The sequence below is a fragment of the Heliangelus exortis genome, chromosome 3 (genome assembly GCF_036169615.1).
Source record: "Heliangelus exortis chromosome 3, bHelExo1.hap1, whole genome shotgun sequence".
NCBI lineage: Eukaryota > Metazoa > Chordata > Aves > Apodiformes > Trochilidae > Heliangelus > Heliangelus exortis.
Genome location: NC_092424.1, coordinates 31661251 through 31685052, shown reverse-complemented (window position 1 = coordinate 31685052; position 23802 = coordinate 31661251). Strand labels below are relative to the sequence as shown.

General features: G+C 44.2%; 1 protein-coding gene across 1 annotated transcript in view; it reads right to left on the bottom strand.

The window, feature by feature from the left end:
• EHD3 (EH domain containing 3) overlaps positions 1-17821 on the bottom strand; it is a 33763-nt gene extending 15942 nt beyond the window's left edge. The window contains exons 1-3 of the mRNA XM_071739873.1: positions 17118-17821; positions 10045-10221; positions 2804-2901 (exon numbers count right to left, since the gene is read on the bottom strand). Of these exons, the coding sequence (XP_071595974.1) occupies positions 2804-2901; positions 10045-10221; positions 17118-17344 (502 nt within the window). The 5' untranslated portion in view covers positions 17345-17821. The remainder of the gene's footprint in view (positions 1-2803; positions 2902-10044; positions 10222-17117) is intronic.
• Between the last annotated feature and the right edge of the window lie 5981 nt (positions 17822-23802).

The window sequence follows — 23802 nt, the reverse complement described above, 5'->3', positions numbered from 1 at the left end:
TGGCATCTAATGGAGAACAAGACAGATGTTGGGATCCTCCCAGTAAGAGGAATTTTCTATTTTTAGAACTATTTCTGGTTCTCATGGGATGGTCAGTCTGGGAAAGCCTGCCACATCCTTCGCATAATTACTTTTCTCGTCAAATTTACAACAAAAATCTGCTTTACTTTCCATTCCCTTCCCTGACCTTGCATCATAGGTGCCCTAGTCTGAGGGTTTTAAAACCTACTACTAGCAAACAACAGGGGTAAGAAGAGCTACCCTGTTCCTAGGAGTTATGAAACTTCAAAGTGCCTCTTGGGAAACCTCTGTAGAACTCCCTCAAGAGCAGTCTTAATTCCCAAGTGAAATCTGAGCAGGCTGAGAAGGTATAATGGGAAGGAACAATTTTTGTGTCAGCAGTTCTTAGCAGTCTTTTTTCTGCCTAGAAACCACATTATTGCTCTATCTGCCTCCAAAACAACTTGCTAACAAGGGCACCTGGCTTGTAGGCTTGGTGGCAAAGGCACAAGACTCACCACTTTTCCTCCTCATGGGAGCTGGGAGGTGAGCACTCCCTTTCAAACCCCAGCTTCCTTGAGATAAGCTCAAGCCAATGCCTGGCAGCAGCCCTTCCTAACCATAAGCACTTCAGCATTCTTTTGACTCTTTCTGCTCCTTGGGCTGGATCCCCTGCAGAAAGAAACTGCTGGATTTCTGTCATCTTCAGCAAAGCTGTTGATCTACACCAGATGAGGTTCTTGTCCTGTAGCTACTGAGAGGCCATTCGACACAGCCCACATAACCAGTTGCAGGCTGTCCTGAAACAGCCATATAAAAATGGCATATATAGTTGCAATGTAGTTTGATCCCACCTATCCTGTATTTTTAAATGTTGTGATTAGGTCAGTTGACAGCCAGTTTGCAACAGCCCCCTTCTCTGGCTGTACGTGTAGCAGAGCAAATCCCTGGAATGGCAGGATAAGCAGGAGATGGCTATGCTCCATTCAGTGTTCTCACCTCCTGGCAAAAGGATGAAGTGACCACACAGTGCCAATGCTCAAGCACTTAACTGCACCAAAAGTGTAGTTTTTTCCAGGTAGAACTTGTCCCACATGCTGTGACAGGCCCTCAGTCCTGAAAACAGGTATAGTGTGCAAAAGCTTAGAAAATTGGGACTCCCCTTTTCTGCTTATAAGTAACATTCCCTCAGCTGTTCCCAGACATTTGGAAAGGTATTATTGGCTCTGGTCAAAGTACACCAGTGACTTTACTAACCTTGCACATCTGTGCATTAGCATGTTCTGGTACTGCTGGAGCTTACTAGAGCAGCTGCAGAAGTGGGAACACAACGCCCATTGGGAGTATAATAGAAAAATTTTGCAAAAGAAGGAGCAAAAAGTGACAGTACCTTTTGCAGGAAGGTATTTTTATCACTGGGAGTACCTGGAAAATAGGAATCTTGCAATAAATGTCAGAAATTGGACGGGTATGGAGACTTGATAAAGGGACTATGGAATTTGGGGGGGGAATTAAAATGGGTCTGTCTTGACTCACATATGATTTTTATTCTTTAAGAACAAAAATAATTCCTTCTAAGCAAATTTTCTTCACAGTGCTAATTTCACAAGAGAACTAGTTGCTTCAGTGGCATTTTTTGACTGAAAAAAGTTTACACCAATATAAATCTCTGCTTATTTACAATTTCAAACACTTTCTGCTGAAGGAAGGAATTCTTGCACAGCACATTTTTCAACTTTTTGATGAAAGCTTGTGCATCTTGCTACCATTTGTAGGCTGCCTGGAAGCCATTTATGATCCCCTAGCAGTGCAGAGGCCCATGTTGGAAAAACTGAGAGTTTTAAACTCAGCTAAAGAAGCTGAGATCTCTGTGGTGGAAGATCCCACTAGAACAGTCAAGGCCTGGATCTGTGCAAGGTGGTTTCTCAAAAAATAAAAGGAAGCTTCCAAGAATAACTTCAGTGCAAAGGTAGAGAAGGCATGAGCTGTTGGAAATCTTATGGGACAGGACATCAAAATATGGGAAAAGCCTCAGCACTCTGGGTAGAGCCTGTGCTGCCAGAACTTCATTGTGCATTGTTTATAAGTGGTGTGAATGAGAAGTGAATACTGTGACACTGCTCCTGGCTTTCTTCCAACAAAATGATGCATAGCTACCAGTTCAGTCTAAGGAACCTTCAAGAAATGTTAGCTATGTCACCACCACCTTACAGGGTAAGAAAATGTCCACAGATGTTAGGTTTAAAGTACCAAGATGTTGCGTACTTCAGAGGGTGTTCTGAGAGACTCAGAACTTCATAAGAGACTCTGTGCTATCCCTCAGATCCAATTTGAAATCCATCCAGGATTTCCACATTCCCCACTGTAATGAGGAACCTGGGTGCCAATGGCTCTTAAACCCCATCTAGTACTGTACTACATTTAGGAAGCCTGGACAATGCAAGAAACCTGCTGCATTAACTGGAAAGAAACCAGATTGATTGCCATGGGAGCCTTGCCTAGGGCTCATCAATTAGTCACTAAAAGCAAGTGTTTCTGCAAAGCAAATAGGTATTGACTTTTTCTGACAGAAATCTGTTCCACTGGGAAATAATGGACTGTAACAAAGGAACTGCTGACCTTGTAAGCATCTGAATTACCAATAGCAGACAGCATATCAAGCCCAATGGTAAAGTCCTGCTGTCTCTGAGAGGCTCCTACTAGTATTTCTGTCTACAGCTTATAAAGCTTGAGGTGAAAGTCATATAGAATCCCTTTTGTTTTCACTACTATCATTTGGAAAAGACCTGAATTTGGGACTTACCTCTGCTAATTCTCTGTTTTTCTCCAGAAAGGATTCCTGGTGTATCAATGACGCTGATGCTCTCTAGCACAGGATTAGGTAGCTGGGCACATACAAACCTGTGTGAAAATAAATGTGTTTAAAATAAAAGCAAAAGGTATTTTTGATGTGCTGAATGTCACAGGTAGGATGAGAGAAGCCAGGCTCTGATCTTGCTTACAAGTCTTTAGATGGAGCTTGGAGTTACTCTTTATTTTACAAAGTGAGAAAGAAGCCAGAATAGAGCACTTTCTCTGACTGTCTTGTTGCTTCTGGAACATGGGTCTCAGTCATGACCTGTAACAGTTGGTTTTTTTATGTGGCCCTCAAATTGCATAGTATTATATGAAAATGTGGATGTCCAAATGTTTTCATTTGTTGTTTAGATTTTAGCAAGAAGTGGATTTTTCTTTTCTTCACTTGAGCATTCTCCTGCAGGGTCCTGAACTCAAGTGAACGAATATAACTTGTTTTTTAAAAAAATCACCAATGTTTTAAGTTTTTCTTCTCTTTTAAGTTTGGTTTTAATCAGACAAAGCGTGCTACTTTTGCACCACGGAAATCCTGAAGAACATTCAGCATGAGATCTCGAGAGGTTGCCTAGTTTTATCTTCCTGCCTCAAGGCTGAACCCATCAGATGTTTGCCTAAAGTGTTCTTCAAATCCACAGCTCAGACTCACCAACCTTTGCTGAGAGCCTACTCCACAACTTAATCATCCTTACAGCAAAACCTCTTTTTCTTAATGTTTAATCTAAATCTCCCATGCCGCAAAGCCTTTCAGTCTCAAACACAGGAGACATGGAAAATTATTTATTTTCCCCTTCTTCTTGCAGTGTATACTACGGTCATCCTGTCTCACCTCAGTCTTTCCTCTAAAGAAAATAGGAGAAAATAGTTGTGGGGGTGTTTTTTTTAATTGTTTTTTACCTCTTCTCTCTCTCTCTTTCATTTCTCTCCAGCTGCTTTTCTAGCTCATTTCTAAATTCCTTGCAGCTATCCTTTGGGTCTTCTCAAACTGTTCCACCTATTTCTTCAAGCATGATGCCCCAAGCTGACACAGTACTCCAGCTGTGGCCTTGCCAGTGGTAATCAGAATGGGTAGTTTGCTCCGTATCTCTTACATACAATAGTCCTGTAAGGTATGTCAGTACAATGTTTGCTTTTTTCACAAGCTGTTGACTTACATTCAGTTTGTAATTAATTCCTCCCCTTTTTACAGCTCAGTTTCTGCGTAACTGCTCTTCAGCTACTTGTTAACAATTGTACCTATGCAAATCACTGCCTAAGAAGAGTAGCTTCTGCTTTTTTCTAGCAGTTTGCTCAGGTTTCAGTTGCTGGTAAGAGCAAAAATCTGTCTGCTTATATGGCTCTCAGGAGAGCTTCACGGATAGCCATTTTGTGATGGCATTCCAAGCAGCTAAAAATATGTATGTGTACATGTACATATGCATATTAACAGGGTGGTGTGACATCAGGCATTAAAAAAATGTGTTACTTTGGGAGGAAGAAGAACCACAGAGGATAGGAGTTGGCACAAATGCTACTAGATGCAGTCAGAGTCCAGCAGCACTCTGATTGATTTGGATGAAGTCCCTGAAGCTATTAATTCCTCCATGCTACCTCACTCCTTTTAATTGTATGACTCAAAGAAGATTCTGACAAGAGTGAATCTTCATGGATGAGTGTCTTCTCTCCCAAGCTGCCAGCTATTTCAGACCACACACTATAATTTCTCTCCCACTTCCACAGCTTAGCAGGTGGCAACAGAGAGCATTTTTGAATGTGCAACTCCTCATGGAGAAGCTGGGGAGTGGCTTGATTCTCCTGTTAAGTGCCAGGCACAGCAGCAGGGAACATAAAGCTCAGAAGGTCACGTTATTCCTGTCCTGCCAGCCCAGGTTTGGTCTTCACTGTTATAGCCATAAGCATTCTTTGAGGTCTAATACTAAATGGGTTAGGCAAATGGATTTTCCCCCAGTTTTTCTAGAGAAAGTACTTTATAGGAGACTTCAGATATAAGGCCAGAGGCCTGCATGAGAGTGCATTCTGGCTCTGCTGGCAAGGTTGTTAAGGCTGCTGTCTACTTGCTGTCCTAGCAGAACTGCAGGACCTCAGTGAGCATGAACTAATTGTGTCCAGGGACATAGGAAGGGAAAGAATGTGGTGCAAAACTAGACTTTCACTACCTCTACAGGCAGAGCATAGGGCTGAAGGAGGAAGCTGTTATCCATGATGATTCCAGCTGCTGACTACATGAAAGTGAGACTGACTTCACCATAGCTTCCCCTAAGACAGTTTGAGAGTGGGAGGAATCTTGCAACCAATCCAATGTGACATGAGTGTGATGGCTGAGATTCCTGATTTTGCTCCAGGCCCTTGGTGCCAAACAAGTCCTTCCTGATAATGAGATGAAACCTGTAATCTCTCTGCTGGGAGTCCTCCAGAGCTAGTGTATTGCCAGCAGAGTTGGAGTGAAGAGTCATTTGCCTCAATACCCAGGAACCACATGTGGCAAGGAGAGAAGAGACAGGGTCAGAGCATGGTACTGCAGAGCTCCTATCTTTTCAGCCCTATCTCTGCCCTTAGCCAAGGAAGGTCTGGGCAGGCACTCCATCTCTTGGGAATGAAGGGAGGGAAAAGACAGGCTGTTACCAGTACAATTAGCTGCTGTCTCCCAGCCAAATCCTGACTGTACCACTCTTCTTTTAGCTACCTGGAAGGCAGCAGATCCTAGTCTCTATAGGGGAGTAAAAGCTGTTACTGTTACTGGAGGCTAGATGTTCACTCCTGTTCCTTCCACTTTGCTCTCCTGGAGCAGCAGGCTCTGCATCTCACAGGACACAGTGCCACCTCTCAGCTGAAACCACCATGGTCTGTGTGAATGCTACTGCCTGCTACTCTGTTCCTTTCCACTGATTTCCACAGCCAATCGTTACCCTTGAACCACCCAAGGGTAAAGTGGACTTGCCTGTGGCCACTCTTAGAGGGGTTGCTCTTTGAGATTACCTCCCATTATATATATTTCCTGCTTACAGCCTCCTAGCTGATGTCAGCACCTTAGTAATCATGATACCTGCAGGGCAGAGACAGCTCTAAATTGTCTCCTGCCAGGAAGTCAGGCCCACAACAGGGATAAGTGTGGGTACATCCTTATTCATATCTGCTAAATTTCTGGCCCTCTGAGTTAATTCTTGCAGTCACTGAATTTGCTAATTAGTTGGGTATTGTCATTTGCACTTTCAGCACTGTAATGCTCACACTGCTGAGCAAGTCACCCTTAGCATGTCTTCCTCTGCCAGTTTAGAAATCATTACTCCTCTTTTTTATTTGTCAGCAGAAATTGGGTTAATTAGCTGTTCTGCTGACTCCTTGTATTGCCAGCAGGACTTTGATGCTGTTGGGTCACTGCTGGGCCCCTCTGCCCTGCTCTCTCTCACAGGCACTTCAATCCTTCCTCACAGGAGAAGGAACAGTACCAGGAGAGTAACAAAAGCATGGCATGATACAGTGAACTAGGCTAATGGACACAGACTTTCTGCATTTGGAACAACGTGCATTCAGGAAACATCAATCACTCCAGTTAAGGAGTGTTTGATTTCTTGTTCTCCAGGCCTGGTCTTATTCCCAATGCTGCTTCTCTTCTGCAGTGAACTGTATTCCAGTTCTTGGATATCAGCAGGGATGCTCTGAATGATGTTCTCTTCATCTACCACTTCTGCACTCCAGGCAGGAGGCCTGCTCTTACAGTAAACCACCTTCCTCCCCTGGTGTTGGCATTGGACAGCCACCTGACCAAACTGTTGGCCAGGTAAAGACATTCTGCACCCTGTGAAGTATTGAAGACATCTCAAAGTCTCTCTGGTGCAGGATCACATTGATGTATTTGAATGATGAGACTGTGCAGTGCTCAGATGCTGCTTGCATCCTGAGGCACTGTGGGGTTCTCAGCACAGCAGTGACTCCAGATAGGGTCCCCTTTTCTCATCAAGCTTCTCCCTGTGCATTGCTGCAGGTCCCTTCCTTGCCTCGCTGCAGCCTATGCTTGCACTCCTTTGATCAGTGCTGGCAGATGCTGCACTCTCTAGATAAACACTCTCTAATCTCAGAACCAGCTTTCCTGGTTGTTTGGCTGAGTAGCTGCCATGTTCACAATCTCTCCCCCATGCTTTTGCAGGGAAGGTGCCAACAGTGGGAGCAGTCAGAAGGTTTGTTCCCACTCTGCCTGCTGTAGCACAGTCTGTGCTATACCATGACTAAGAATCAGGGGGGATTCACACAAGGCAGACACCATGGTAGGGGTCTGTTACAGACCACCCAACCAGGGTGAGGAGGTTGATGAAGTGTCCTATAAGCAGATGGGTAAGGTTTTAGATTTGCTTCCCCTTGTTCTTGTGGGAGAATGCAACTTATTAGATGTCTGCTTACTGCAGAGAGGAAGCAGTCCCAGAGATTCTTGGAGTGTGTGGAAGATTACTTCCTATCACAGCTGGTGACTGAGCCAATTAAGGAAAAGCTCACCGCTAGATCTACTCTTTATGAACAGAGAGGGACTAGTGGGAGATGTAAAGGTTGGTGGTGGTCATCTTGGACAAAGTGACCGTGAGATGGTTGAGTGTTCAATTCTTGGGGAAGTAAGGAGGGAGGTCAATAGAACTTCCTCCCTGGACTTCCAGAGGGAAGACTTCAGGAGATATCCCCTGGTATATAGTCCTCAAGCACAAAGGAGTTCAGGAAGGCTGGACAGCCCTCAGGAGAGAAATCCTTAAGGCACAGGAAAAAACTGTACCTGTGCATCTTAAAATGAGCCAGCATGGTACAAGACCAGAGTTTCTATAAATACATAAATTGCAAAAGAAGAGATAGAAAGAATCTCCCCCCTCTACTTGAGGGGGGAGACTCGTGACCATGGACAAGGAAAAGGCTGAAAAAAAAGTGCTCATTTCGTTTCAGTCTTTGCCAATGCCAATTGCTCCCTGAGGGTACAGCTCCATGAATTACAAGACCAAGATGGGGAGCAGAATGAAGCCCCCATAGTCCAGGAGGAAATGATCAGTGCCCTGTTGTGCCACATAGATGTGCACAAGTATATGGGACTGGACAGGATCCACCCAAGGGTACTAAAGGAGCTGGCAGATGTGCTCACCAACCCACTTTCCATTATTTATCAACAGTCCTGGCAAACTGGGGATGTCCCAGTAGATTAGAAACTGGCAAACATAATGGCCAGCTAGAAGAAGGGCTGAAACTATGATCTGGGGAACTACAGACCTGTCAGTTTGACTTTGGTGCCAGGAAAGGTTATGGAGCAGGGCATCTTGAGTAGCATCACACGGTACATACAAGATAAACAAGTGACCAGGCCCAGTCACCATGGGTTTACAAAAGGTAGGTCCTGTCTGACTGACCTGATCTCCTTCTACAAGATGACTCACCTAGTGGATGAGGGAAAAGATGTAGACAATGTTTATCTGAACTTTAGTAAAGCTTTTGATACTGTCTCTCAGCATTCTTCTTCAGAAACCTATGGCACTTGGCTTGGATAAATATACCCCCTGCATTGGATAAAAAATTGGCTGGATTGTTGGCCTGAAAGAGTGGTAGTAAATGGAACTAAATCTGGCTGATGACCTGTCACAAGTGGTGTCACCCAGGGTTCAGTTCTGGGGCCTGTTCTCTTTTATATGTTCATTAATGATTTGGATGAGGGGATTGAGTGTACCCTCAGTAAATGTGCAGATAACAACAAACAAGCTGGCTGTGTCAATCTGCTGGAGGATTTGGGAAGCCTTAGAGCAGGACTTAGACAGGTAGGACCAATGGGCCAAGGTTAATTGTATGAGGTTTAAGAAGGCCAAATGCCAGGTCTTGCACCTGGGTCCTAACAACAAGACTTGGGGAAGTGTGGTTAGAAAGCTGTAAATTGGAAAGGGACTGAGGGGTACTGGCTGACAGTCGACTTAATATGAGTCAGCAGTGTGTGCAAGTGGACAAGAAGGCCAGTGGCATCCTGGCTTGTGTTAGGAGCACAGAGGTGATCATCCCTCTGTACTCAGCTCTGGTGAGGCTGCACCTTGAGTCCTGTGTTCAGTTCTGGGCACCTCACTGTAAGAGGGACACAGAAGTGCTGGAGCGTGTCCAGAGAAGGGCAAGAAAGCTCATGAAGGGCCTGGAGCACAAGTCCTGTGAGGAGCAGTGGAGGGAGCTGAGGTTGTTCAGTCCAGAGAAGAGGAGGTGAGAGGAGACCTTATCGCCCTCTTCAGCTGCCTCAAGGGAGTTTGGAGTGAGGAGAGAAACAGCCTCTGCTCCTTAGTGGACTGTGATAGAACCAGAGGGAGTGGATGTAAGCTGTGCCAGGGGAGGTTTAGGCTGGATGTTAAGAAACATTTTTTCACTGAGAGGGTTGTCAGGCATTGGAATGGTCTGCCCAGGACAGTGGTGGAGTCACCATCCCTGGAGGCATTTGAAAGGCATTTGGACCTGGTCTTTAAGGACATGGTTTAGTAGTTGACTGGGCTGCTAGTCCAAGGTCGGACTGGATGATCTTGGAGGTCTCTTCCAACCTAAAACATTCTGTGATCTAGGATATGGGTGTGTGCTGCTGGCTTTCTGCAAGGCCTAGATCCAACTCCCTAGAATGGAAAGACTACATTCCTCATCACAGAGCCACTGTCCAAACCTCCTACAGTTTTTTCCATGGGAAAGACATTAGGGCAGTCATCACTTTGCACCTGAGCTTATGTATAAGGCATTAGAATGGAGAGAGCCTTGTTTTCTTACAAGAGGGACATTCAAGCAATGTTTAAACATGGAAGAAAGGAAGGAAAGATTTGTATATTTCCCAGTTTGTTGGCTATGTCAGGCTGGACTATTTAGTTTCAGGGAACTGAGCTTATGGCAGAATGCAAAAATCTACCAAAGGCAAAGCATAATGAACAGATTTACCTTTAGACTCCTACAGGATGAGCCTGACAAGATGTGCTGTGTTTGTTTGTTTGTTAAAGTAAAATGAAGGTATGTCTCACTTTTATTTGTTAATCTGCCCTTCAGCAAGTGTCTCACATGCACCTGGTAGAGCTGGAATGGCTTTGCATCAGCCATGGGGATAGGGGAAAAAAAAAAAAAGGTAGAATAGTGTAATGCCTTATCCCTTTAAATTGCAAGCTCTGTGCTCCTCAGGTTCTAGCTTCATTCTTCAGGAAAACCAAGTTCTCAGATACCAACCTGTTCAAAAAGGCATTGCCAAAGGCATTGAGTTTCCTGAATGGTTTTTTGGGATCCACCACCAATGCATTTCCAGGAACAATTCCTTCCACATCTCCTTGCATAACTGCTATGAAAGAGTCAGTTGTAGGCTCTGGTCCAATCCTCATCCCTGGGAAATCCTGCTCCAGCAGGTACCTGTAGGAAAAAAAATAGGGTGTGGGCATGAGACATGATCTGCCTGGGTCCTAAATGAAATGTACTGAAGACTGCAGTGTAATGATGTGATGTAATGTAATGATCCATACTCAACAGTATGGATCTGAGACTAGTTTTAGCACAGTTACTGAATTACTTGACAAATGTCATGGTAGTTTTTCTAGTCAGGATCTCTACTTTTAAAGCTTTTTTAATTTCAGGTGGACTAAGAAGTTGAAATTCTTACCATGTTTGATCATATCATATATTTACTTTTTGAGATATCTGAAACAAGACTTAGCATAGCAATGTAAAAACAGCAGTCCACTAAAATCAAGAGTTAATCCTGAAACCTTTGGTGCCAATACCAATTACTTCATTGCTGCTTATTTCAGCAGACTTATCCAACTGATGTGCTTAGCCACCAGTCCAAATCAATCACTCAAATGCCAAGTTCTCCTGTACTTGACTATTCAAGTCTCAAGACTCCCTTCCCACATGCTTCTGCAATGAAGATACAGCTCTGCAATACAAGGTGCTCAAGCATATTGAGCATTAAGCATGTAGGTGGCAGACTATATGCCCAATATTTGTTATCAAGCTAAACAGCACAGTAAGCACACCATCCCTTATTATTTCCTAAGCCTCTAGCAGCCTCTCTGAAGGTATAGTTTGCCAAATTTCAAGGAAAGAGTCACTAATGGCCTGCAGGACTCTGAATATGACCCTAGAATCAGACCCTGTCTTATCCTGCCAAATTCATGGTGGATCACTGGGTCATGGGACAGCTCGCTTTGCCTCATGAAAAAGCCAAATACCCACACTGAGGTCAGGCCAGTGTTTGTGTGAGAGAATGCAGAAAACACCCCACCTGGTGGTCCTGTGCTAAATACTAAGATCATTGTATCCATGTGGCTTGCAGAAGAGAGATCTATGGGATGGTGTCAGACCACCTGGTCTGGTGATAAGCTCTGGATTGTTACATGAGTAACATGTAACTGCCAGGTTAAAGTTAGTTCAATATTGTGTTGATTGCTGCCAATAGCTGTGTCACAGTTTAATGCTGGGCTGGCAATTAACCAAATGGCAGATGCTCTCTATGAATCCCCCTCCCTGATAAAGAAAGGAAAGAGAATAATGGAGAGAGACTTGTGGGTTGGAAACTAAACTACACAGCTTTAATGAAACAGTAATGATAAAAAAGAAAAATTAATATATACAACTATACAGAAAATGATACCATGTTCCTCCTCCATTTCCTCCAGTAATGCTCATGTCACCACTGAGGCTGCAGGGCAGCTCTGGGAAAGTCCAGGCTGGACTCCTGGAGTCAGCAGCAGTTGGGAGTTGGAGGCGGGAAAACACAGATTGAGGCTGGCATGGATCAGCACCAAAGGCAGAAGAACAAAATCTTCCCAGCATCCCTGAAGCAAACAGGGACACGTGAAGAAGGGCAAAAAGGAAGGCCAAAGGAAGGGAGAAAGGGTTTGACCCCGATGATCTCTCAAATTTATACTGAGTATGATGCGTATGGGATGGAATACTCTGTTTGGACAATTTTGATCACCTGCCTAGTCTGCTCCTCCCTAAAGGAGGGTTGCAGGTGCAACTCCTTTACTCCTTTTCTCTTTCTGGAGTATAAGATGTTCCCTCAGAATCAAGCAGATGGCCTTGGTTCTGCATAACATTCCCTAGCTCAAACTATAAACATCAAGTGTTATCAGTCCTAGAAGCACACACTGACTGAGAAACTTGCTTTTAATTTCAGCAAGTACAGCTATTTACAAGAAACTTAGCTGAAACCAAAATTTCAATGTCAGCCAAAACATCTTCAGTTCCAAATTGACAAGGGTAACCCAACTGGCTCTAGAGGTAATACAAGGAAGGGCATGGCTAGGATACATTGCAAATAACAGTTTGGTACACACTGAGGAAGAGAATGACTGCAGCAAGTACAAGTCTGACAATTATATCCATAATTAGCTTGGATGCTGACCATCTCCCTTACTAGCACTTTACCATTGTGTTTTCTTCTTTCATTCAAAGTGATTACCAAGTCATGAGAATGTTACCAGAAGTGACTTCTCTTGATGGGAGCAACTCTGAGATGGAACAGCAGCCTGACATGAAGTAGCAGTTCACAAAAACCTGAAACAATCCAGGAAAGATTCCAAGAAGGAAAGAGCCCTTTGAGTTCCTATACTACGGTGGGTATGTCCTGTCTGCCTAAAGCCTGTAGAGGTTCCTCAAACTTTCCTATAAAGTGGATCATTACTTAACAAAAACAGAATGCAGCTAATGCTGACTGGTGTGTGCCACCTCCTTGGTTGGTTACCACAACACACCTTCCTGGCAGCTACAGTAACTTCCCTCTCACTTGAAGCAGCCACTTTTCTCCCACCAAGGGCTCTGTAGATTATCATATGAGTGTTCTTGGCTCCATTCTCTAGAAAGCTATTTATACTGAAAAAGCTATTTGCTAAAAAGCCACTCGGCCAAACTCAGGAATCAAACCAAACTCAGCCAGGCTCAGGCATCTTGGGGTGATCATGATTATAAGTTCCTGGTCTTGGGTGGCAAACAAAAAATTCATTGAATCCATAGAAATAAACTCTTTTGAGTTCTCCCCCTGCAGATACTAGAGAGAAAAGAAACGGGTAGTGGTTACACTTATGAAATGCAACAAGTCAAGTGCTTCTGAGAAACACCTCCGACTCCCAATGCCAGGCCACAGACTTGCTGTAACAATAACCTGTTTGCCATTTTAAGAGTTTGAGGTGCACATGTAATATGATAGCTTTTGAGCAACAGAAGAGAAAAAGCCTGAGGTTTCTGTCATTTATAGACAAAACTCCCAAGAAAGTCTAAGCAACACTGTTCCTCTAGTCAGGCTGCGTGAAGGAATTTTGACAGATCCACTCAGCTCATGTTTCAAAGCATTTCTGTATTTATTTCTTGTATAAGACTTAAAACCAAAAGAAACAACAAAAGCACTCTCACACAGAAGTAGCTATAAGCCAATGTTAATTGACATAATGTGCAACAAGTGGTATGAAATCAGAGAGATGAAAATTTGTACTGCCTAATATCATAGCATCTATTTTACGTAAGGCTTCTCTGGGAGATTTGACTGCATAGTGCAGCATGGTGTCTAAAGCAGAGGAAAATCACTGTACACAGACCAAATACAAGGGGATTTATTGACATTTGTCTAATGGGGGGAGGCACTTCTGCAAGGCAGTGGTGTCAGCTGACTCTGCTAACAGAAGAAAGCTTCAGAGCACATGCAGTTCTCATATTCTTGGGTATTTTTGGAAGAGGAGAGCAGCAAACAATGGCTGTGGAAAACACTGACAGCTGAACACCTTCAAGGAGCCTAAAGAGTAATCTCCACTGAGGCAGAGGAAGCCTGCAGAGACTGCCAGGCAAGAGCACTTCGTTATTTTAGCATTGTTTTAACAAGCTATTTAAAAAAACCCCACACCTTTTTTTAAGACAGTCTGCTTTTTGGAGAAGTATCTGGAGCTGGTATGTGGCTGGTCCAATCGTACTGCCTCATTTCAGTCCATTCCCTGCTTTTGTTGGGGGTGGGAAAGTGAAGGACAAAGGCAGGATAGCTGCATTAGTGCCAGCCTGGCTCAGGCTACCCTCTCCCAGGTGGGTTTGGAACAGCATAGAGCCCAGACTCAGGTAAGGAGCTGTCTGACTGTACGGGCAGGAGCGCTGCAGGATGTGGGGGAAGGGGCCATTTGCTCGTGATGAGTCATGCAGGATGCTCTATGTGACAGCAGAGGTGATTCCGGGAGTGGGAAAGGAAAAAGGGCAGAGAGGGAGGAAATGGTAACAACTGCCTGGTGGAGGCAGAGATGAAAGGTTCAGGGCCACAACAGGGAGGTCACTGGGAGCTCTCTGTGTGTAGCCTGTGACAAACAGTAAGGACAGACCACTACGTGTAAATGATTAGCTGCAGGAGGAAGGGGTGGCTACACCAGAAAAGCAAACTATGTTGACAGTTAGTAGGGCTCTGGCAGGCTTGTTTATTTTATTAGCAGGATGGATGGACACAAGCCAGGATTATTTATAGAAAAAAACCACAGAATCTAATAAGGAAAGTAATGTTCTGTTCCGCATTCCCACCCTCTTACAGGAAACATAAAAAGCAATAATGTTGCAGAGGCAGGCTCCAGTGGCATCCTCCTGTGGCTGTCAGATTTTCCAAGGTAGAGGTTGCCTGTTCCTCAGCATTACCACCTTTCAGGCTCTGGCCTTACAGAAAAGTCTGAGCCAAATGTATGCTCAGAAGAGAAAAGGGACTGAACAAAAAAAGAAGATACAGCAGGAAGCAGGAATAGATGAACTGCAGTTACTGATGCTACATCCTTCACATAAAATATGACTGTAATCTGTGTCCTTAAAGCAGGGGAAAGAACAGCCTGGTTCCACTGAAAACAAGCCAGTGCTTTGGTCTCATTCCACCAGTTTTGTCCCACACAACAAACCTTCCTCCTCCCTGCCTCAGCTTCTAGGACTGTTTACCACTGCTGCCCTCGACTGCCTTCTTTCTGCTATCACCTCCTGCCAAGTTAGCAGCCACACTGCAAGATGCTGCAGTGTAGGTGCTTCAGAGCCTAGCATTTCTTCCTGGTTTCAGCTGATTCCCCAAGAACAATATTTGGCAGATTAACACATCATAGGTAGGTGATGAAGATCCTTCATCCTATTTTTTAATTGTGTGTTGATGTCAACATCACAACTAGGATCACTAAATTGCACAGCAGTACAAGCAGGATGCAATGTAATAGTGGAGGGGATACATAGGGGTAACACTAATTATCCCCCATCCTGACAAGATTATGGAAGAGATGTGCAGAGACTGTTTCTTGACTCACTCTAATGGCACAACATAATGGTTGTTTTCCCCTCTCACTTCCTGCCTCAGTCCCTTTTAACTCCTCCCTGCTCTTAGTTTTATCTCCACTTGCCTTCCCACAATAACCCTGGATGATAACCTGGTACTTATCCAAGCTCTCTAAACCAGCACCTACAAGCTCATGTTGAAAGCCTATCAAAAGCAAAAATCATGTTTCTGGCACTTCTTGCCTTTGGTTGGGAACATACCTGAGCAACAGACCCTCACACTCTTCCTATTATAAGAGGCCCTGGGGTTCTGCAGGAATTCTCAACTTTCTCCTTCTTAAGCACTGTTTTACACAGAGAAAACTCTGCCCTCCTAGACTTTCTCAAGTCCATTTTGCAGCCCTGTGAAGCAGACACTCCCAGTTACTCTGGGCAGGCTCATCCCAGCCCTGTACACAGAAAAGGCTGAGAGGAGAGAACACAAACATAAATGAAATGCAGTGGTTGAGGAGATACTCAGATCAGTTTGCTGACAGGAGAGCAGCAAAAGGGTTGCTGACTTACCACACGAACAAAAACAATCTTCTTTTGCCTGAAACGTGCTTTAAGCACCCAAACTTCTTGCAAAAGAAGATCAGGCTTACAGAAAAAGGACTTCACTGAACAGAAAGGGGCAAAGGCAGGAAGTCTCTGCTAACTGCAGCATGCAGGTGAGACTGCAGGGAAAAGCTGATGCTGGCAATCCAAGGAAAAGCATTACAAAGAGATGCTCTAGTTACACAGCTAGCAATCTCACAAATGGATATTTAGCACCTCCCCTTGAAGTTTTCATCTGAGTAACCCAGAGGGCTGAAAAAGCCTTTCACACAAGTCTGATACCAAGACACAGAACAAAGATCTAGGGTGGAACCAGACAACTATGTTAACTTTCAGAAGAGCAATTCTGTCTCTAACCATGTGTCAAATGCTTCTTCATGCCCCTTCATCATCTACCAGATTTGCTCACACAAGAAAAGCCTTTTCACTCCAGGTGTATGACAAGGTGGCAGAAATGCATTCTGTTTGTGGCTCACGGCTGTGGCGTTAAGTAGCAGGAACATTACAGAACATAAAAACCTCACTCTGAGTTTTTCAAGGTCATTCTTCAGGTCTTGAATTTGATTCACATCTCTACACTTCACAGCTCCACTTCTCCACCAAGAACTACTCCTAGGGACTGGCTGGCTGCAGCTTGCATCCAGATTTACACCAGGGTAACTCTCAGATTTCAACACAGCCACACCAGAAAAAGGCTGGAATTTAACATTAATCTTATGAATCACTTAACAAACAATGACAGAACAGCTCCAAGAGAAAGCCTTCTGCAAGCTGAACTAGCAGTGTGGCTGAACCGAAACCCCTTCTGTCAAGTCCAGCTAAAAAAGTTTAACCTTCTCTTTGTCAGTTTCACATCAAGCCTGCTGCTGACAGCTGCTCTTCCTTTACAGTTACAAATGAACTCGATACTCCCAGCATCTCAGCAGACCAGAACACAGATTAAAAAGGGCTTTCTTCTAGAACCCTAAAGACGAGAAGGTCTCCCTCTTCATATGAACTTCACTGAGCACACATACTTCTCTAACTCGGCACTGAGTGTTGCCACTGCACACAGTGCAGAAGAAAGACACAAGCCAAGACAGAGACCATATTCCCTAGACCATAGGTTGCCCCACCAAGCTACATCAAGGTGAAAAAAATGGCTGTTAGAGGCACTTTTGCCTTTGCACTTTGAGCGGACAAGAGGGCCCCGAGTGACTCATTCCTCGAGGCTAACACCGTCCGTACTTCTCAGCCTTGTCCTAGGCTGCTTTTTGCCACACGGGCGGGCGTTTCATAGGACGTCCCACACCACCCTGCCCTTGCAAAGGAGCCGTCTTATAATTTTAGTGGAGGTAGCTTTTCAATTGAAAACTGTTGACAGGTACAAAGCACGGAAGAGAAAAGGGATCCAGAGACGTAACACGGGGATCCGTTCTACCCCCCCACAGCCTAGGTTTTACCTGATGAAGGTGGTCTTCCCAGTGGAATACTGTCCCACGAGGAGCACCATGGGCTTGTTGTCGAAGTCAGCATCCTCCAGGGCCGGCGAATGGAACTCGTGGAACTTGTAGTGTTCTTCCAAGGGGAGCAGCTTTGTTTTGTAGAGCTTTTTCAGGCCCTCGCTGACGGTCTGAAAGACCTCTGGGTCCTTCCTCCGGCGGTCATCGGTGCCCAGCCAGCTGAACATCTTGGGGCCGTCTGAAGCCAGCTACGCGGCGACCACCGGGACTGGGCGGCGGGCAGGGGAGGCACCGCTGTTTGGCTGCCGGCGTAAGCTACCCCCGCATGCCCTCTCAGGCTGGGCGGGTGGGCTGCGGGGCCCGGAGGACGTCCTGGCTCCACTCCAGCGCCCCCGGAGGGCCGCCTGCCGTTACCCCGTCCGCACCGGCGGTTTCAGTCAGAAAAACGGTCCCGGCGAAAGGCTTCAGCTCTTTCAAAAGCCGTTTCTCCTCGCAGCCTGGGCTGAGCAGCGCCGGCTCCCGCCCTGAGTATGCCGGGGAAGAAGGGCCCTTCAGCCGCAGCGAACGCCGTTTAAGGGCTGCCCTCCAGGAAATGGCCCAGCAGCGGAAGTTGGCAGCTCCTGGCAGGCACCGCCTAACGCGGCTTCACCCGCCGGAGAGAACGGGCGGCGCCATGTTGAGGCGGGGAAAGGCGGTGCGTAGGTTCTGGTCCGCCCCGTGTGGCACAGTGCCCCCTGAAGGCCACTGGGAGTATTTGCAGCCATTTTCTTCGCTTTCTCGCTTCACTTTAAAATACATCCCTGCGCGTCCGAACTTGACAGGGAGCTGGCGGCTCCTGAACGCTGCCCGCTGGAGCGGAGTCCCCAGCTCTTCTCCAAACCAGGGACTCGACTGCACTACTGCTGCCCCTCACTTCTTGGGGTAGAGACAAGGCTGTATTCTGAAGAGTTCACCATTTAACCAGATGGAACAGGCATATTAGCTGCTGTCTCCTCCTTTATTCTTCCAGCAATTAGTGCTGACCGGGACAGCTGATGAAAGAAGACTGCAGTGCTCGGGCCAAAGGCTTGTGTGAGTTTTTCAGCTGTGGCCCCATGACTCGGCGCATTCCCAGGGTGTGCCATAACGGCAAGTTGCCAGAATCTTCTCACCTCTGAATGCCTGGGACACAGAGGGTGATTTTTCCTAAAATTCCTGGAAGATATGAAGACAAGTGGTGGTCCCACCAGCCTGGACAATAATTCATGTCCCATAGTATGCATTTGTCTGCAGGAGTAGCCATTTTCCTGGCTGTGCCCATTTGTGTGAGCACATGTGCTTGTAGGCTGTGTGGCATGGCCTGATCCACGAGGTGCAAACAATTTGCTCCAGGTACGATTTTTCATTTTCTGGGAGAAAATAGAAATCTGAATGTATTTTCTGATGTTCAGGCTTCTTTCCTGCCAGTGCCTAAAGCTCATCTGAAAGTGGAATTAATGTTTTGAAACCTCCTTAATTCTCATGGTTTCTTTGGTTTTATAAATAAAGGCTCTAAGAATTTGATGACTTCTTTCCAGTGAAAACTGCAAATGAAAGGCCCTGTAGAAATCAACATGTTTTGGCATGAATCCCTTTTTTTTATAGGGAAAAAAAATCATTTTAATCTAGATAGTTTTGCCATTTACGGGCTGTGCTCCTCCAGTGCCATTCTAGGTTTTTTACAGCTATATATGGAGTCTCTTTGGTGCTAGCTTGTGATAATCTCAGAGCTGAGTAAAGGTCAGGCCAGGAAGCCTTTGATTGCATATCTTACCAGGCCACCTTGGTGCCTTTCCGGAATGCAGTGAATGGTGGAGGAAAGCAAGGTTTCTGCTGTGCAAGCTGTGGCAGCTGACTGCTACAGGTATGGCAGAGCCACTCTTGTCCCATGCTTACAAAAAGACAATAGATACTATAGATTACGTGGTGCTAATCATGAATATGTATACCAAATAGTCAAATGACAAGAAAAAAAATGTTTCCTTGTCTCATCTGAAGAGAGTCCTTTTCTTCTGGATTCTTTATCACCAGGGCAGCTCATAAGCAAACCACATTTTTAATAGACTTTCTTGGGGTGACTAACAAATATTGCACAATTTTATTTGTTTTTCACTGTTTTCTTAGCCATTTCTCTCTGGAAGGCTGACTTCCTCAGGGGCTCTCCTTACCTTGAAGTATAGATAGTGTCAAAAACAAAGGGAAGTAAAATTAGGAAAGGAAGTTTAGGGTGCAATCAGCTTTTTCTTCTTCAGCCAGAATCTGAGCTAAAAGTTTTAATCTGATTCCTTTTCATTTCTTAAACAGGGGTGTTTTTCTAGTCTCACAGTGCAATCTTTAGGCAATATAAAAAAAAAAAAAAAAAAAAAAAAGGCATTTTTAAAATATTTAAAAGCAGAAAAAGAGCAAAAAAAATTAAATCTTTTCTTCCAAATGTTGATTTTTCATTTAAAATGTCACTGCTGAAAGAAGGGCAGTTTTTCTTGAAAGTTTCTCAGCCTTTCAAATGCAATAGCTCTCTCCTGACTCCCCTACTCAGAAACAACTGTACTGCAGTGATCAAGACATACCTGCATCTGACAATTATGAGGGTCTGCTACTGCCCTCTACTACAAAATTTGTCTTTTTCTTTCAAGTTGAGATGTATTAAACTTCTATGTCTGTAGTTTCTCAGTTGTGTCCCTGGCCATTGGTAACATGGCTGGTGGTTACTGTTGCTCTTCATTACCAAGTAAGAAACGCAAATACTCAGAGCCAGAGGTTCAGGTAGTGATAGGTTCGACAGGGAATATCCAGGTTTGTGACAAAGGGATGAAGGAAGAGGAAGGTGAGGTGAGCCCCTAAAATTAAACCAAATACACTAATTTGGTAAGGGAAGGAGAGTTTCCTCTGGCACAGAGAGGTCAGACTTCGTGACTGCCTGCCATGTGGCCTAGAAATAATACTGCCTCCAGCATAGTCTATCCCTTCCCTCACTCATTGCTTTGCCTCTACAACTCAGAAAGCTGCTGCCTTCCTTTCCTGCCCTCGCTACTCCTCCATATTCCTCTGAAATATTTCTCATTGTATTTCTTGCATGATTGTTCTCAGGTGGCTTGGTATGCACATACATGGTTATTTTCCCTAACCTCTCCATGCTGCTCTTAATTGCCTGTGGTGCAACAGGGTGCTGGTACCCAGAAGTGCCACCAGAAATGGACAGTGTAGGGATGGATAATATATATACAGGGAGTGGGAAGTGTGCTTACCTCTAGACAGTTCACTTCTTATATTTGTGTGGCAAACAAAGCATGTTATATTGCACACAGGGGATTTTGCCCATGTGATATCTGTAACAGTGCTGGAAAGAGAAGTCATGGAATCATAGGATTTTCAGGGTTGGAAATGATCTTTAAGACCATCTAGTTCCAACCCCCCTGCCATGGGCAGGGACACCTCCCACTAGGATCAGGTTGCTCAGAGCCCTGTCCAGTGTGGCCTTAAAAATCTTCCAGGGATGGGGCTTCTACCATCTCTCTGGGCAACCTGTTCCAGTGTCAAGTGCCCCCAAGCCCTTGCCATCCTTGCAGTGCAGAAGCTTGGAGGTTTCTTCTGTAACCCTTGGATGGTTCTTACTGCCTCTGTCATAGGACTTACACTTCCCTCAAACTTACATGAATATTATTTTTAGGCATGTTTTAGTGATTGGCAAAGTGGAGAGACCGTTTTGGCCCCATCTGTTCTGGGGGTTTTAGGATATTTTCTTTCTGAATTTTGTATTAACCTGAAAACAGAAATCCTTTTACAATGTATTAAGACACAGTTGAAAGCATTTTCCTGGTCTAGCTTGTCAGTGATAGATGGAGAGACACAGAGTTTTGTGCATTGACTAATCAAATGGTTAATTAAATAAAGGATCTGCCAGAAGCAAAGTGTGAGTCAAATGGTAGCCTGCATTATGGGCTGACCTGTTCTTTCATGTCTTCTGTGAAATATTTTGCATTGAGTTCTTCAGAAATTTTCTGTCATTACTCAGTGTGCTTTCTTCCCCCCACATCCTGCTTCTACCACAGTGCTTGATAGGTTAGAACAAGCTCTAGGCAAGACATATATATACATGTATATATACATATATATGTAGGCAAGACATATATACATGCACACACATATACATAAGCACTCACAAAGGTATAGATAACATACATTATTTCTAAGCAGCTGTCATCACTGCCAGAGGAACAACTATCCTTTGCTGTGAGAACAGACCTGGAGAAGGTATCAAATGCCAAGTGCTATGTGGAGGGATTTGGTGTTGACATATAGTAGTAATCCGTGACCAGCACAGACTTAGGATTTTCTAGGGGTTTGAGAGGTGTATAACTCTAAGATTAAATGAGTGTATTAGTTGCATGACTTTGCTGGCTGTGCTGTATGCAGCAGCTGGTGTTGTACTTTTCTCTGGAAGCTTTGAAGGGAAAGGCAAAAAAGTTGTATCAGCAAACATGAGAAGAATGAGTGTGATGTAAAGTAGCTAGATGAGCCATGTCAGCTGCCCTGCATGTCACAGCTCCAAAGCTTCTGCCTGCCAGATGGTTGGGAACACAGGCTGGTGTCCTAGCTAACCCAGATTTTGTGCACCCTTGTTCTTTCTTGTTTCCTATTTGGGGGTGGTTTAGCTGAAACGTGGTCAGAAAGTATTCTACAGAGATCAAAAGTTTCACCTGACTTTAGCAGAAGTTGTGGGCAGTCAGAATCTGTAATGATTAGTGTCATTATGAATAGGATGTTGTAACCTTAAGTGTTAAAGACAAAATCTTGAGTAAATGAGGTTTTCATATTTCCACTGATTTTGATGTAACCTGTGCAACTTACACAGCAAAGAATGTGCATTTTACATTCTCAACAAAAGTCTTTAAAGTGAACTTCTGCTAGTAGTGTTTTAAGTTCTGAACACCATCCTGGCATTTTTGCTACAGACTTCTTGTTAACATCAGTGGGAGGCTCAGGGCAAGGGCCTCCACCTGTCTGTACATTCATTCATTTTGTGAGAAAACACAGTTCATCGCTTTTCAGAATATTCCTATTTATTAAAAATCCCACCCAAGGAGTGCCAGTCAGCTTGATGTTTTATTTCTGGAATATACTGCTATGTTTAATCAAAGACCTGAGGTTGCACCTGCAGGTGCCATCAGTTATTAATTGAAATAAGTAAAATTTTGATGAAAAAAAATAACATTTTGGGAAAAATAACATAGGAGAGGACAACAGACACACAGAATATATATATATACACAAATATATACATATATATATATAAATATATAGCTTATATAACAGTGAAACAGCAAGAATTAGGTAAAAAACCAAATTCCAATTAGAGAAAACACACCCCAAGTAGTCAGCAGCCTGTCCTTAAGACAGGCCTGCAAGAAACCTGCAGGACAGATGAAAGGGATGGGAAGGAGTACTCCCCCACAACTTACCTTGGTTACACCCTTGAGCACTGAGCAGAAAACACTGTGTTGCTGTATTCACTGTACTAAACATATCATTAATATATTAATGAGCTATTAGTATACTAAAATACCTTCCCATAGACTAGCAGGACCCCTGCTAAAAAAAAAAGCCCCTTACTCTTTGAGCATGCATCCTGAAATTTTTGAGCATTGCCATTTTAAATCAATGCAAGGAACGAGTTAACCAATCATATGTGCAAATAATAGAATAATGTTGGAGATAAAGTTCTTTATCATGTTTTTGTGTATAAAAGTAGCACTTGTGTTTTGGGAAATTGAGCTTGCCTTGTGGAATACCATCCCGCTCCCTTTTCTGTTCAGAAGTGGATATGAAAGCAACTATTTCAATTCTGTGTATGGATCAGCTTATTGCACACTAGGAGATGGACCCCACTTTTGGAACAACACATATGCTGTTTTCATACTGTGTTTTTATAGACTAATAAAGATTTACACAGCCTAATACAGTCACATTTCCATTTTCACTAATGACTGCTAATTTCTGTAACTAATGTTGTACTGTATTATCATAGAATCATAGAATCCTAGGGGTTGGAAGGGACCTCGAAAGATCATCTAGTCCAACCCCCCCTGCCAGAGCAGGGCCCCCTAGAGTACATCGCCTAGGAACGTGTCCAGGCGGGTTTTGAATGTCTCCAGTGAAGGAGACTCCACAACCCCCCTGGGCAGCCTGTTCCAGGGCTCTGTCATGAGAGGGGTTGTGAAACATGGCCGTGCATCCTCTGCTCTGCTCGCCTTAAAATTTATTATTTTGTATGCAAACATTTGATCTGTTCTACCTGATCAGGAGAGGCACTTCAGCCCAGATAAAGATTGTCTTTGTTAAATCAGAGGAGTTGGGATGAGCTCTGTCAGCTCCAGGTTTAACCCCCAAATCGCTCATGACCCCAGTGTTGCCTGAAATAAATTATTTCACAGAGAGTAAGAGGCTCTTGGAGAAATCTTTCATGGTCCAATCACTTTACTAAAAGTGAAGTATTTTTTGTGGATTCTTCATATTCTTGTTTTAAGACTAAGGGACAGGGCATCAAAGATGTTGAGAAAGATCAGGTACATCACAGGTTGCTATCAACTGGCAATCATACCAACTAATGGACCATGCAAAGAATAAAGAATAAAATTCATCCAACCTAATGGTTCACAGCTTATATCTA